The 16213-nt window shown below is 41.4% G+C and overlaps 1 protein-coding gene across 1 annotated transcript in view; it reads left to right on the top strand.

The window, feature by feature from the left end:
* The first annotated feature begins 2137 nt into the window (after nt 1–2137).
* Nucleotides 2138–16213, top strand: part of HCRTR2 (hypocretin receptor 2) — a 137017-nt gene continuing 122941 nt past the window's right edge. Inside the window, exon 1 of the mRNA XM_065913128.1 lies at nt 2138–2360. Within this exon, the coding sequence (XP_065769200.1) occupies nt 2138–2360 (223 nt within the window). The remainder of the gene's footprint in view (nt 2361–16213) is intronic.

Raw genomic sequence — 16213 nt, 5'->3', positions numbered from 1 at the left:
GAAAAAGACCACAATAGTATTTCTTGTGAAACATGACACCCATTGAATAATAAAAGCATCAAGTTGGGATCAGAAGACAGTTTTGTCACTGATACCTCACTCGACATTTCGTAAATCACTTAATTTCTCCAGGAACAGTTTTCTCGCGTGTAAAACTGGGCTAACAATAGTCAGCCTCTCAGGCATTTTTACATTTACGTGCGTTAAAGAATTTTGTAAATTGTAAAGTACGGAACATATATGAAGAATTATGACTGGGGGTGGGATAGGGATCTTAACTAAACACTAGATATGAATTAACAGTGTCTTGTGACTTTTGAAAGAATTGGGCTACAAACATTGGTTGCTTCCAAAGAATAGTTTAGATTTTGTACTGGCAAAACAGATTATTGCATTTCCTTCTAGTTGCATACTCTGCAAGATATTGACAATTGTCCAAAGACCGTGGCAAGGTAGGTTGTGGAGATAGTGTCACTTGAAAAACAATGAGAATAATCGTGGAAATAGTGAACAAAGGAAGCGTGGAAGGGGATGGTGGGAATTGTGATGCTTATTTTGGGTATGTGAAGGATTGTCATGTGGAAGATACATTGCAAGTAAAGATGCAATAAGATGCGAACTAGGAATTAGGAGTGAAAAACTGAGAAAGACAAATGCTGGTTTAAGACCTTATTTTAATGTAAGGAAGAGTTTTCTAAGCTTTAGAGCAGTCATGTGATGGCAGAGGTAGTGAATTGTGGTGGTCACATCTCCACAGACTAGGTGGAGATACATAAGCAATATTATCAGAAGGCTTTTAATATTAAACTGAAGTTCAGGCTAGATGATTCCAAGGTCCTACCCAAGTCCTGCATTGTAATCAATCCAATGCAATACTCCTATCATGATTATTGAAAGTGAAAGGATCATGAACTCAAGCTCTGACGAGTCCCCAAGTGCTACTCTTAGAGACAAAATCTATCCATGAGACAGTGGCAGGTGACACCAGTCCTGAGTCAATGAGAAGAGCAGCCAGGGTGTGGGGTTCCCCAGGGAGCTCACAGCAGCCTGTGCGCCATGCCATCCTACAGCTGTTTGCTGCTGTTTAGTCACCACGTCATAGCCCACCAGGCTCCTCTGTCCATGGGGTTTCCCAGCCAAGAATACGCCTGGAGTGGGTTGCCATTTCCTTCTCCAGGGGATCGTCATGACCCAGGGGTTGAACCACGTCTCCTGCATTGGCAGGTGGATACTCTACCGCTAAGTCGCTAGGGAAACCCATGTCCTACTGAGAATCCCTTTAATGTTGTGGGTTAATGTCCTGCAAGGATTTGCTGCTATATTTCACGAGACACTTCTTGTTGCAAAGACCAATTCCAGTTATACATGTATATCCTTCAATTCAAAAAATGATCTCCAAATCGTTTGAGGAGCAGGGAGGAGGAGAGGAGCAGATAACTCAAAGATGCAGCAAGTGCTACGTTGGCAAAGCCAAGCAAATGTTGCCTGAAATGACTTTTGCATCCCCCAACTTGAGGAACACAGTGACTGCCCCTCACCCCTTTCTATTTAAGTGTCCCAGACAAAAACATAGACACATCCTATGTTAACTCTCTGTTGCCAGGCTTCATGTCCAGAGATCTACACTTGAGACATGCAGGGCGAGGTGGGCGGGGGAGGGAGGGGAGGGGGGTGGTTGGTGGGGAAAGTAGAAAAGAGGGAGATGGAACCCACGGAGTCACAAGTTGACATCATTTTCATTTTTTTTTTTCCCCTACTTTAGTCCTAGCTCCCCCTGGCGCGGGCGCGGGAGGAGGCTGTGGGCTGCGGACTCCGCGCTGGAACCGGGAGTCATTGAGCCGGAGCCCAGGGAGCGTCCCCTCCCGGTGTCCCTGCTGCAGCCTCCGGCTGGTCCCTGGATGCTCAGCCTCGCTGCCTCCTGGTGCAGCATCTCCTGCAAAGACAGCCCCAGCGCCGCCGCACGGGGTGCCCGGTGGGCGCGAGACTCCGAGGCATTGGCTCCGTAACTTTTCACGTCATTTTCTGCTCCGGATCCCCTGGTAGCCGGTCCGCGCCTCCTCCCGCCTCAGAGCGCGGCGCCCATGGGGCAGGGGCCGAGCCGCTTGCAGCACTGAGCGGACCCGGGCTGGAGCCAGGGATGTCCGGCACCAAACTGGAGGACTCCCCACCTTGTCGCAACTGGTCATCTGCTCCGGAGCTGAACGAAACTCAAGAGCCCTTTTTAAACCCCACCGACTATGACGACGAGGAATTCCTGCGGTACCTGTGGAGGGAGTACCTCCACCCCAAAGAATACGAGTGGGTCCTGATCGCCGGCTACATCATCGTGTTCGTGGTGGCGCTTATTGGGAACGTCCTGGGTGAGTGTCGCCCCGGGCAGCCCCCGCGGGGGCCGCCACGTCCAAGTGCCCAGGGCTGTCAATAGCCCTCCTCCCCCCAGGGATGCACACAAAGAGGTCGCTGCTCTCGGGGTGGAGTTATTATTATTATTATTCAACAGAAGTTTTTGGGTTTTAGGAAACCAGAACCGAGCCCTGGAATGGTGATTCTTTATTTCTGCAGGGAGGCGCGGGGAGTCGCGCTGCCTTTGCGATCACCTGGGTTCCCAGCGCCAGAAGAGGGGCAGGGCTGTCCAGGTGAATGTGCCGGAGTGTGGGGGCAATCAGTCATCATTTTGTGTCACGTGGCCGTGGCCGGGTGTTTGGGGGTTTCTGGGGGGCGAGGTCAGTCTGGTAGGATGCGAAGCTGTGTCTCTAAGGGACAAGCTCTCCTGGGCTGGGGGAGTCATAAAAGATTTGCGAGCCTGGTACAGTGTCCTTTGGCGAGAGAGAGGGTTGAGGCTCTGTCTAAAGGTGGTAACGAAAGGGCAGGGAGTGGGGATGGAGGCAAAGCAGGGAGGTGTGCTCCTGCACAGAAGCTGAGTTAAAAGGGACCCGTGCCGTTGGGAGCAAGCAGGAGGGAGGAGGGGCCTCTGAGAAAAGTACCAGGGCGATCAGGATCATTCATCCATCCATCTACCCCGTCCATTCATTCATTTATCTACGGTACGCATGTATTTTCCAGAGCATGCTCCGTTTCCAGGCTCGGGAAATATTTGCTACTGATTTTTCCACCCGCCCGCCCCCCAAAAGCTGAGACCACGCTTAGTGCTAGGTCCTCACTGTTCCTCTCTGTCTAGGTTTGTATGTAAACAGACATTTCTTCGCCCACTTTACACCTCTGCACAATTTCTGAGGGTTGGCAGGGAGTGCAGTGGCGAGATGGTGGCTGTGGTGATGGAGTTTATTAGGGCAGCTGGAAACCGACTTTTTTAAAAAAGCAGCTTTGGAAGGGAGGGTGGACTGCACATGAATTGTGAATGGAAGGAGCGTCTACCTTGATGAATGGAGAGAGAGTGGGAGGCGTTTAAGTGCAGAGGGCAGTATGGAGGGAATCTCTGTGGAAAATGACAAGAGAGAAGCCAGGCTAGGAGAAGATGCTCTTGATTACAAAAAGGCGGAGAGGGTGAGTGAGGTGGAATAAGCTGGGAGGCACTGAAGTCCAAAACACAGACTTTGTAACTGCAGTGGAGGCTGATAAGAGACTTACTCAGCTCTCAGCATCAGCTTGGTTTTAACCTTCTCTCCCCAAGGGTGTCAGACTGGTAAGAAGCATCCAATGTCGTCGCTCACCTATTCAGGGGCAGAGTAGCTGATAGGTGACTGAAAGGCATTCCTCAGAGCAGGTAGATTATTATTTGATAAGAAATATAAGAACCCTCTGAAAACTTTAGTTGGCCCTGTCTACATGTTCTTTCAGCCTGTTTTAATTTTGCTGCTGTTTTTAAAGGCAAACATAAAGGAAATCTTTTGAGTATGCAAGTTAGGTGGATGGAGGTGGAAATACACATTATTAGGGCTATCTGTTGTAAGGATAAATCTGTTAATCATAATGCTATGCTTTTCTTGTTTCCCTTATTGTCTATCCTTAAAACTACAACAATTAGGATATGTGGCTACTAGCAGAGCAACATTTTACTGCATTATGCTAATACTTAATGATAAGTGAATAATCAAAATTGAACATCTGTTGAGTACCTACTGTGTGCCGGACACCTTCACATATGTTCTCACTTAAACCTAAGAGTAACCTACATTTGACAGAAGAAGCAAGAATTAGAGAAATGAAATGAGTTTTTAAGGAACTTGATTCAGATTTGGGTCCATTTCTTCTGACCTTGGTCCAGAATTCGCCACTGTTATTCCACTGTAGATTTAGAAAGCATGTAGAGAATGAACTCTTTGCCCCTGGTGTCTGCAAGCCTACTGAATGCATTTCCTGTTCTCTGCATCTAGGTCCACTATTAATAAATTACCATGAAGGGTTAATTGTTCTGTCATTCTCTCCAACAGAAACCCACCCGGAGAGGAACTTTATTGCATTGCAGTACAATCTTGACGTTTTGCAGAATGGCTACAAATCACAACTATTTTTCTTTCAGGCTTAACCTCTGTGCTAAAATTTGCTCCTTTTTGCTGTTATGTTACTCTAGCTTGCACAGACCTGTGATGCATTATCTTCGTATCCTAATTGTATAGTTTAGGGGTGCGTGTTGGCTAGTTCGAGGAGTGTTTTATTCTCAATAAGGAAACACCTCTACAGGAGGCTGCTTGTTTGGTAACACCATGGGAGAGAGCACTGTCCACAACCCTAAGTGCCGAGACAGCCAATTTTATCCAGTTTGGAACAAATAAACAAACAAAAAAGGCATACAAAAAGCACTCTATTTTCAAAAAAACTGACAGCTGTTTTCTTCAGGACTGGGTGGCACTGAAATCTTCTCTGGCTGAACTGAAACCCATGTTCTTTACTGACATATCCCCTGAAAGTTGATGAGGTTGAAGTTTGACATTTAAGCAAATGAGAAGCATCATTACTCACAGACAGCTTCCTGCTCTTGGAAGTCTGTGTCAAATTTGCAAAACAGATTAGATTGCCCCTCCACCCCATTGTATGTCATTTTATGCAGAGAGTGGCAGGACAGGAAGTCACATTATTCATTCAAGATAAAGAGGCAACATTAGGTATGAAGGTGAAATACCACAGCCCAGGCAGCAGATGTAATCCCTGACCCTTCAGGTCCACTTACCACTTGCACTTTCATGTAGCTGACTACTTGGAAAGCCTCAACCTTGTTGAACTTACAAAGAGAATGCAATCAGTTAGAAGTCATTACTCCTGCAGTGTCCTTTTGTGACCAGAACTACAACATCACTATCATACCGCCTATTTTTCTGCTCTCCATGGTACCTCTCTCATTATATATCCTCTCCATCATCAGAAGCTTCTTTCCCAAGATAATAAGCAGTCTCTTAGAAAATATGTTGACAAAAGTCATTCAAAATAAGGCAAAAAATTAGTCTACATGCAATTTCATGATTAAACACATGCTAATAAAAACATGCATGTGTGTGTGTGTGCAAAGTCACATCAGTTGTGTCCAACTCTTTGCACCCTATGAACCATAGCCCATCAGGCTCCTCTGTCCATGAGATTCTCCAGGCAAGAATACTAGGGTGGGTTGCCATGCCCTCCTCCAAGGGATCTTCCCAACCCAGGGATCATATCCAAGTCTTTTGGGTCTCCAACCTAGGCATGCAGGTTCTTTACCACTAGCAGCACCTGGGAAGCCCAGTAAAAACATACACATGTCTATAGAATTATAAGTCTTAGAAAGGAAGGTGATTCTTAGTTTCTTTTTGGAGGTAGTGTTTTTCCACTATCTTCAAAATTATGTCACATATAGCCTATTCCTAAATATATCTTGTACTTTAGCCAAGTAGCTGCATTCAATTATTTGACCAGTACATCTTGAGCAATGCTTGTTGTTCAGTTGCTCAGTCCTGTCTGGCTCTTTGCGACCCCGGGGACTGCAGCACACCAGGATTCCCTGTCTTTCACCATCTCCCAGAGTTTGCTCAAGCTCATGTCCACTGAGTCAGTGATGCCATCCAACCATCTCATCCTCTGTCATCCCCTTCTCCTCCTGCCTTCAGTCTTTCCCAGCATCAGGGTCTTTCCCAATGAATTGACTCTTCGCATATGGTGGCCAAAGTGTTGGAGCTTTAGCTTCAGCATCGGTCATACAGCACTGCTTTGTTTTTAAAATTCCTGTGTTTGTGGGGAGAAGGCACTTGGGAACACTCAAGAGAATATTTTTTTTATATCATTCCTACTACTCCTTGAGTAGAAACTGGATGGAGAGATGGGTTCTAGTCAGTTCCGGTTTTAAATATCTGAAGGAAATGAGTAATTCTCTGCTTCTATTACATCTGCATTCAAATATATGATTTCCACCTGAAGTGCTTTTGTCTTCCCTGTTGTCATCTTCATATAAAAAATGAGGAGAACATTCAATAAATGACATCAGTCCAGCTGTGCATCTCACTTCTTGTGTGGCCATTAGTGAAACTGTCAAACTCTCCAAGTCTGTTTTATACAATTGAAAATCATGGTTTATAATTACTGACTTGACTCAGACATAGAGAGCAGACTTAGGGTTGCCAAGAGGGAGAGGGTTTGAGGGAGGGATGGACTAGGAGTTTGGGTTTAGCGGATGCAAACTATTGTATGTAGATGGATAAACAACAAAGTGCTACTGTATCCTATGATAAACTATAATGGAAAAGCTTATGAAAAACAATGTATTGATACATATAACTTAATCACTTTACTGTGTAGCAGAAATTAACACAGCATTGTAAATCAACTATATTTGAATAAACTACGCTTATAAAAATAAAAGCTAAATAAAAAATAATTCCAGCCTTGCAGAAATCCTGTGAGGATATATGAATATCCTTTATATAGATATATAGAGGATTGCACATATATATTTTTTTCTGGACACAGTATACACTAAATGCCAATTTCTATCCCTTCATTCTTACTAGAACTCTCTTCCTGGTGTGGTTAGTAGTCATCCCCTGCCTCCATGACCAGTCTGTAGTTTTGCCAAGTCTTCATGGCCTCTATGCTGGTGTTATCCTCAATTGAGGGTTTTGCTAGAAGCTGTTAGTAACATGGCATTGGCATATCCACCCTGCCCCACCCACTCATCCCCCCCATCAGATGTTTATTGCATCATACTGTTTAACACTGCCTTCCCACTTCTGTGTGAAAGTCATTCCTAACCATCACAGTAAGTTTCTCTTGGTTTACATTTGTATGCATTAGGTTCCATTCACTCAGAGTTTTTGAAGTATTAGTTGGCTGGTCTATCTGTATTGATGTTTTAAATGGCATGCACACACATAATATGTTGACTTAAAGCACACTGCCCATTAAGAAATGTATCCAATAAGAGTTAAACTAAACTGGGTAGGTGGAATGGAAAGAATACATGTAATAGGATTTCTTCTTACAGAGCTGCTAATCGTATGCCCTAGACATGGCAATGGAAAAGTTTCAAATTTGCAAGTTTCTGTTGTTCCTAAATCTAAGAGCTTTCTTTACTGCTTATCCTAAAGCCCATCTCAGCTCTGTGGGTCTTTTAGAAACCATCTTTTCTTACACAGGAAGCAGAAAGAGGTTAGAGATAATACATTACACATCTCTGCTGAGACCCAACAGAAGTTATGAATAGTGACCATAAAAGGTAAGATTAGCCACTAATCTTTAAACTTGACTTTAGTTACAGAATGCAAAGCATGCTTACCTGAAGAAGAGTTAAACTTATACCCTCACATTTCTCCTAATATGATAGTCATTTAATTTTACTGGGTAAAATAAATCATGTTTTTGACTTGAACAGAATCTCAGAGATAACTGTTTAAATGACTGTCTCATAGATAACAGCAGCATTTATCATGGGCAGACAGTAATGAGATAACATGTGCTACTGATAATTGAAATGGAATGGGTTCTTTCTGTATTTGAAAAAAACATGATGAGTAAAGTGAAATAAATGAAAATAATACCAACTTATAAAAGAGGCTGAATCTAACACTCAAATACAAACACATCAACTTTTACAATTTTTTCTTGATTTTGTTAGGGCATACATGTACTTTTTATGTTTATGTGGGTTTTTATTATTTCTTATTTTAGAGCATGCTTGCAAATCCTTCTGTACTGCAGTTATGTTCGCATTCCTAAGTTCCTGAATCTTACTCAGCTCCTTAGATTTCAGGAATATCCACCAGTGGTGTTATTTCCTTGTGAGAGATAATCTTTTCATCCTTCTTCTTCTAGAATTCTGACATACCTTCCAACCTTAGGGATGCTGGCTCTGTTGAATAATAACAGCTCTGTTGGCTCACTGATGAGGTCCAATCAATGACATGTGATGGGTGAAATTAAGGGTATTAAAAAAATTTGCTTTATCTTTTTTTTAATTGAAGGATAATTACAATGTTGTATCATTTCTGCTGTACAATATAGTGAAACAGTTTTATATATGTATATATTCTTTCCCTCTTGAATCTTCCACAACCACCCTCATCCCACACCTCTAGGTCATCACAGAGTGCCAAGATGAGGTCCCTGTGCTTTATAGCAGGTTTCCATGATCTATTTTATATATGGTAGTATATATATGTCAGTGCTACTCTTGCAATTCACCTCCCCCCAATGTCCTCATGTCCATATTCTCTGTGTCTCTATTCCTGCCCTGAAAAGAGGATCATCTGTATCATCTCTCTAGATTTCATACATATGCGTTAATATATGACATTTATCTCTTTCTGACTTAATTCACTCTGGATGTCAGACTCTGTTGTTGTTTAGTCACTCAGTCCTCTCTTCTCTTTTTACAACCCCGTGGACTATAGCCCACCAGGCTCCTCTGTTTATGGGATTTCCCAGGCAAGACTATTGGAGTGGGTTGCCATTTCCGTCTCCAGGAGATCCTCCTGACCCAGGGACTGAACCCGCGTCTCCTGCATTGCAGGTGGATTCTTTACCGCTGAGTCACCGGAGAAGCCCATGTACAGATCCATCTAAACTGAAGGGCATTTATTTATCTCCCACTCCTCTTTGCATTGCAAAGGAAAATAAAGAGTATTTATTGAGAATACCAGGTCCTGGAAGCTAGGTTCCACCATGAATATATGTATTTCCTTGATGCTTCATGACAAACTTGTAGCAAGGAGGTGAATAGCTTTGATTTACAAACGAGAAACATGACATTAAGGAAGATATTTTCCTTGTACCAAAGCTTAACCAGACAATAAGCATCAGCACTAGATTTCCCATATGGATTGATCAGACTCCATGGCCCACCCATGTTACATTTTATCCTCCTGCCTTTGTCCCATATTTCTAATCCTGACCAAGAAAAAGAAAAGAAAATAGAGAATGAGAATGCTCCTGAGGTGGGTGCCCTCCAGACGATTTATGGAGCTGTGCTGGCCGGTTGCCACGCTGTTCCTCCACTAGACCACAGTCCTTCAGGCCAGAGGATGAGCTCATTTGATAAGCTAACCAAGGTCAGGCTAGGGTTACTTTGCAAGAGAAAATTTCAAGGTAAAATAGGTGCTGCCAAAAATGCATTTGTCTGTTCGGGGGGGTGACTCATTGGATAAATATTAGATAATTGTGACCAAGGATTATTTTGTTACTGAAAGTGCTGTCTTTAGACACCATTAAAGACCAAGGACCTAAACATTTACTATCTCAGATAATCCAAAGGTCTTTTTGGTCTTTTCTTTTTCTCCTTTTTCAAACCTACTCACAAAATTTATTTTTCTTTTCATAAAAAAATCATATTCTTATGGAATCATTTCAAAATCATAACTTTTTATTGATTTGACTGAATAGGTCAACATTTATGTCACATAATAGTGTTCCTAGACCACAATGATGTTGCACATGTCCAAAGAGGCCTTACCTGTAACATCACATGTGAAATGACCCTTAGATGCTGACAGTGGACCACTTTGAGAGGCTATTGTATGAAATGCATGACAGATATGCCCAGTCATTTAGATATCTGACTCAGGACTGAATTTATTCATTTCATCTTTGTTCCTGATGAGAGATCATCTCTTAACCAAGTAAGTGGTTTGGATATATATTTAAATAGCATGAAATTCCTTTGTCATTGGAACTGTTTCCTTAGAAACAAACACCAAAACTATTCAGAATGAATAAGTACTTTATTCTTGAAAATAATTTTGGATTATTACATTGAGTTTTTTACAGTAATTTGCTCTCAATATCACATACATATGAATGATGCTTGACATTTATATATTATTTTACTCCTCAGAATACAATGTTACATACCTTGCTTCACTTATTCTTCAGAACAATCTAATGAGGTAGGCCTTATTTAATGAAAATTTTAGGTCCCTGAAATGATTTGAATTTATTTTAAAAGTTTGAATACTTGGAAACCTCCAGGTAATCTGTGTGAGCTTGGAAAAAGCTTGCCAGCTTCCTGTATCCCAGGAAGCTGGAATAAGGATACTAACTCCCATTGTCTGATCTTCAGCTACGATGTCTTTGGCACCTGGCTTTGTCAACATTCTGAATTCAGACACAAATTAACCAGACTTACAAAGTTTGCACATGCATAAGTAAATAAATCCAACGTCTTAATTGAAAATAAGAAGTTACTCTTACAAATCATAATACTTGAAGCTCTTTCAATCATCATGATCTCTTTCTGTAGACATAACTATATGAAGAGCTTTATTGGTCTGAAAAAGTAGGCTGTGCTGCACTAGCAAATGAACCCTAAATTCTTATTGGTTTAGCATCACAGAAGATTATTTCTTATCTGTTTGACATCTAATGTGGCTTGGAGAGTCCCTCATATCCAGTGACTCAAGGTCCAGATGTTCTCTCTGTTCATGGACCACCTCAGCTTACAGTCTCTGTGAAACTAACATCCAGGAGGGGTCCCAGTATCCCCCCGCTGACCAGTATTAACACCCAGTGCTGTACCTTTTCATATCGTGCCAGCAGTGATCTGGGTGACCAGCAGTGTACATACTTATATATATGCCGGTTGTGTCAATATGGTTAATTTGTGTCTGAAGTCAGAATGTTGATAAAAACCAGGTGCCAAAGACATGATAGCTGAAGGTCAGACAACGAGAGTATCCTTATACTGCCTTCTTGGAATACAGCAGAAGAGACAGTATGTCACCTTCAAGATTACATTGTAAAAGATCAAAGCTTCATCTTGAGTTTTCACTTTCTTGCTCTTGGATTTCTTGCTCTGGATAAAGTAAGCTGCTTTGTTGAAACGCATGTGTTAAGAAACTGAAATATCCAGCCAACAGCCATAAAGGAAACATGGTCTGCTAACAACAACCACATGCATGATCTTAAGAGTGAATCCTACAGCCAGATTGAACCTTGAGATGATGTCAACAGCATCCTCCCCTGCCCTCACCAGCTTGAATTAATGACAGATTCTGAGACAGTATCTAGCTAAGCTTCTCATAGATTCCTGACCTTGTAGAAGCTATGAGATAATGTTTGTTATTTTGAGTTTTTTTTTTAATCTGGGGTTAAGTTGTTTTACAGCCTCTATGTTGTCATGATTGGAGAAGAGTGAGCTAGAAAATGCACAGTGGTTCTTAACTATTGTTGCCAAAAAGCAATACATGTCCCTTAAGCTCCTAACCCTCTGGCCAAATCCAGTCCCATTGTAGCAACCTAACTACAAGCGCTACTGAAACATTTAACAGCCTCTGTCACAGGAACCAAAGTTGTTAAAATTATTTTAACTTGCATAGTTTTAGAGCAAGAGAATTTAGAAGAATCGAGCACGTGATGGCATAAGGCTAAGATAAGCTGGTAGATACTTCCTCTCCACATTTTGGATCTCTGCCAATAGAAGTAACATATAGTATTGGGAGACTTTGTGCCAATTACTGTAACAAGAATTAAGGGTCCAAAGATAGTAGAAATCAAGGAACCTACACACTAGATGAAGAGACAAATACATTCACAGATAATCTGAATATAAGGTGTCAAGTGACAGATGAGTTACAGCATGTTGTCAAAGCACATAAAAAGGACACCTATTTCCATTTAGGGGATTAGAGAGAGGTCCAGGAGAAGATGACTCCTACGCTGAGTTTTAATGCAGGAATTCACGTCAAACAGGTGAAGAAAATTGAGCAAGGTGTTCTAGGCAGAGGAAACAGCAAAATCAGAGAGGCGTGAAATAGCATAAGCATGCAGAGAATGTTAAGCGACTGGGTAAGTGCAGATGAGGAGAGGCTAAGGAAGGAACTGGAGTAGTAGATAAGGGCTGGGTTACACAGTGCAGTAGGTCTCACCTTCTCTGAGACTGCAGCTTATCGGGGGCCCTTCAAAGACTTTAAGGAGGGTGCTGTCACCGAGAGCCTCGGGAAGGTTTTCACACTGCAGTCTGTCCTGTTTGCATGCATACGTGCTCAGTCGCCCAGTTGTGTCCGACTCTTTGTGACCCCATGGACTGTAGCCCACCAGGCTTCTGTGTCGATAGGATTTCCCAGGCAAGAATACTGGAGTGGGTTGCCATTTCCTTCTCCAGGGGATCTTCCCCGACCCAGGGATCGAACCCGCATCTCCTGCATTGCAGGTGGATTCTTTACTATGGAGCCACCTGTGTCTTGTTTGGGGCTCTCTTAATCAAGCCTGGCTTCCCTGGTGGCTCACATGGTAAAGCATCTCCCTGCAATGCGGGAGACCCTGGTTCGATCCCTGTGTTGGGAAGATCCCCTGGAGAAAGAAATGGCAACCCACTCCAGTACCCTTGCCTGGAAAATTCCATGGACCAAGGAACCTAGGAGGCTACAGTCCATGGGGTCGCAAAGAGTCGGACATGACTTCATTTACACTTTTCACTTTAATTGAGCCTACTTTAATTTAAAAAACTGATAATTGAACACAATCAAAATTCTTCTAAGTGGCTTTCTATATACTCCCTAAGAGAGAAAATGAGAAGGTGAGAAAATGAAGAAAGGGGTAAAGAAAAGAAGGGAAAAGAGGAAGATTGAACTATAGGAAATAATGGTTACTATGTTTGTTTTGCTGAACATTTAAATTTGAGAGGAAATTTCTCTTTAAAATATTTTTTCATATTTCTTTCCTGAAAGATCCACATGTCAGTCTTCTGTGTCATAGTTCTATTAATATTTTCCAATGTTCTCTACAGCTTTTCACTAAAATTATTTTCATATTAACCTTTTTTGGAGGTTTCAATGGGTCACCATGCACCCAGCCATCCATCACTTTAAAGTTTAGATCATTTTTTCACCTCACACTAAAACTCAAAAGATGACAAATTTGAGATCTAATGAAAAATTTTCTTATTTTCCAACTAAATTCCCAATTTTTAACTCCAGTTTACTTGCAACTTTCTAAATATGCTCATTTGAAATTTTACCTTAAATGGCATTTTAATCATTCCAATGAACAATGAAGATAATACATTGACACTAGGTCAGCCTTTAGGGAATTACAGGAAACACGTCTTTATGTGTTGAAATGGAAACACTTCAAAATTTCTAAAACTGTCAGTTCAGTCGCTCAGTCATGTCCAACTCTTTGTGACCCCATGAATCGCAGCATGCCAGGCCTCCCTGTCCAACACCAACTCCCGGAGTTTACTCAAACTCATGCCCATCGAGTTGGTGATGCCATCCAGCCATCTCATCCTCTGTCGTCCCCTTCTCCTCCTGCCCCCAATCCCTCCCAGCATCAGGGTCTTTTTCAATAAGTCAGCTCTTTGCATGAGGTGGCCAAAGTACTGGAGTTTCAGCTTTAGCATTAGTCCTTCCAATGAGCACCCAGGACTGATCTCCTTTAGGATGGACTGGTTGGATCTCCTTATAGTCCAAGGGACTCTCAAGAGTCTTCTCCAACACCACAGCTCAAAAGCATCAATTTTTTGGTGCTCAGCTTTCTTCACAGTCCAACTCTCACATCCATACATGACCACTGGAAAAATGATAGCCTTGACTAGACGGACCTTTGTTGGCAAAGTAATGTCTCTGCTTTTTAACATGCTGTCTAGGTTGGTCATAACTTTCCTTCCAAGGAGTAAGTGTCTTTTAATTTCATGGCTACAGTCACCATCTGCAGTGATTTTGGAGCCCAAAAAAATAAAGTCTGACATTGCTTCCACAGTTTCCCCATCTATTTGCCATGAAGAGATGGGACCAGATGCCATTATCTTAGTTTTCTGAATGTTGAGCTTTAAGCCAACTTTTTCACTCTCCTCTTTCACTTTCATCAAGGGGCTTTTTAGTTCCTCTTCACTTTCTGCCATAAAGGTGGTGTCATCTGCATATCTGAGGTTATTGATATTTCTCTTAGCAATCTTGATTCCAGCTTGTGCTTCTTCCAGCCCAGAGTTTCTCAAGATGTACTCTGCATATAAGTTAAATAAGCAGGGTGACAATATATAGCCTTGATGTACTCTTTTTCCTATGAACCCGTCTGTTGTTCCATGTCCAATTCTAACTGTTGCTTCCTCACCTGCATATAGATTTCTCAAGAGGTGGGTGAGGTGGTCTGGTATTCCCATCTCTTTCAAAATTTTCCACAGTTTATTGTGATCCACACAGTCAAAGGCTTTGGCATAGTTGATAAAGCAAAAATAGATGTTTTTCTGGAACTCTCTTGCTTTTTCGATGATCCAGCAGATGTTGGCAATTTGATCTCTGGTTCCTCTGCCTTTTCTAAAACCAGTTTGAACATCTGGAAGTTCACAGTTCACTGTAGTCACTATGAAAACTGTTTTTGCTATTCCCAAATCACAAGGGAAATATAGCACAGATGAAAACCTGTAGATTTTCAGGGAATTTTTATTCCTACTCAGTGAATTTAAAATGAATTTATGAGGCACATGTGGAGCCTTTATCTTATTATTATATTGTCAGAATTGGAGTCACAAAACCACTATCTATAGTAATTTATTTTATAAATTCAGAATGAATTTGATGAGTCATCCACCTTGGTAGAGAACCATATTGTTTATAAATACCGTTTTGAAGGCAACTTATCTTTCTTCAAATGTGCAGATTGAGCTCATCTTTCTCATAGAAGTAGAGAGGTGTGGTTAATGCTTATTAACCATTTTGTCATTGGGTGAAACTGAGTCAATATTTCATTGTAAAAAATAGCTAAAACAAAAAAATAGCTAAAATCTCTCCAATCAGAATACTTAATACAAAAGTTTCTCAAGTTTAGAAAGCTGAAAAACAAATTCATTAAAACATCTCACCAGCTGGTGTAGGAAAAAGACTTCATAATTGTTGGGACATTTATGTGCTTGGGCTTGATTTATATTATATTTCAGCCATAGAAAGTCTGGAAAGCCTTGTTCTTTGAAATCATCAGAGATGGTGATGGTGACTCATAGATTCCTGAAAGTCAGTAAGATTATCCTAGTTTATAAATTTATATGGTTTCTTCCCCAGACACGATCACTGACTGCAACTGGTCACTGACAGGAGGCCCAACTATCTCAGTGGAAAAGGGGAAAATAATAAGAATTTAAGGAGTTTAAAACATGTAAACAAAAACATGAGCACACACACACACATGCACACATACACATTTTGGGGATTGTATTACATGAATAATATGATTTTAGTATACCCTCTTTTTTCACACAAGATTAAGAAGCTACCTTCCAAACTTTTAAAATGTCCAAATCTGGATATAAAACCTTGATTTTCCCAAAGTCAAGAGTTATTCTCAACTATCCTCTGAGTGAGTGAATTAGACTTTAGGGAAGTTAAAAATTAAATACACTAGAGGTGAAGATGTCTTGATTACATTCATGTAAGAAGGAGCACCCCTTAGGTGATTGATCATTTTAGCAAAATTTATATTCTTTTAACAGACTCAGTATATTCCTGTTTTAGGGTCTTCACAATTTCTACCCCTCTGGTTTGCTCCTGGTTGGTTCCTGCCCAACTCACATTGTTACATCTTAAGTGATGGTCTCTAAGGAGGCATCTTGTTTTGCATCTCTACCCACAATGTTAGCATCTCATTTTGTTTTTGTCATAGACCTTACTACTATGAAATTTTCTGGCTGTACAGTGGTTAGGACCCTGTGCTTTCACTGCCAAGGGCCTGGGTTCAATCCCTGTTCAGGGAACTAAGATCCCAGAAGCTTCATGGCATGAATAAAAATAATGATGATGATGATGATGATAAAATAAAACAATTTGTGATAGAAGAGGCAGACCTTAAAATTAAAGGAAAAAGCATTTAA

The sequence above is a fragment of the Muntiacus reevesi genome, chromosome 20 (assembly GCF_963930625.1).
Source record: "Muntiacus reevesi chromosome 20, mMunRee1.1, whole genome shotgun sequence".
Classification (NCBI taxonomy): domain Eukaryota; kingdom Metazoa; phylum Chordata; class Mammalia; order Artiodactyla; family Cervidae; genus Muntiacus; species Muntiacus reevesi.
This window is presented reverse-complemented; position numbering and strand designations above follow the sequence as displayed.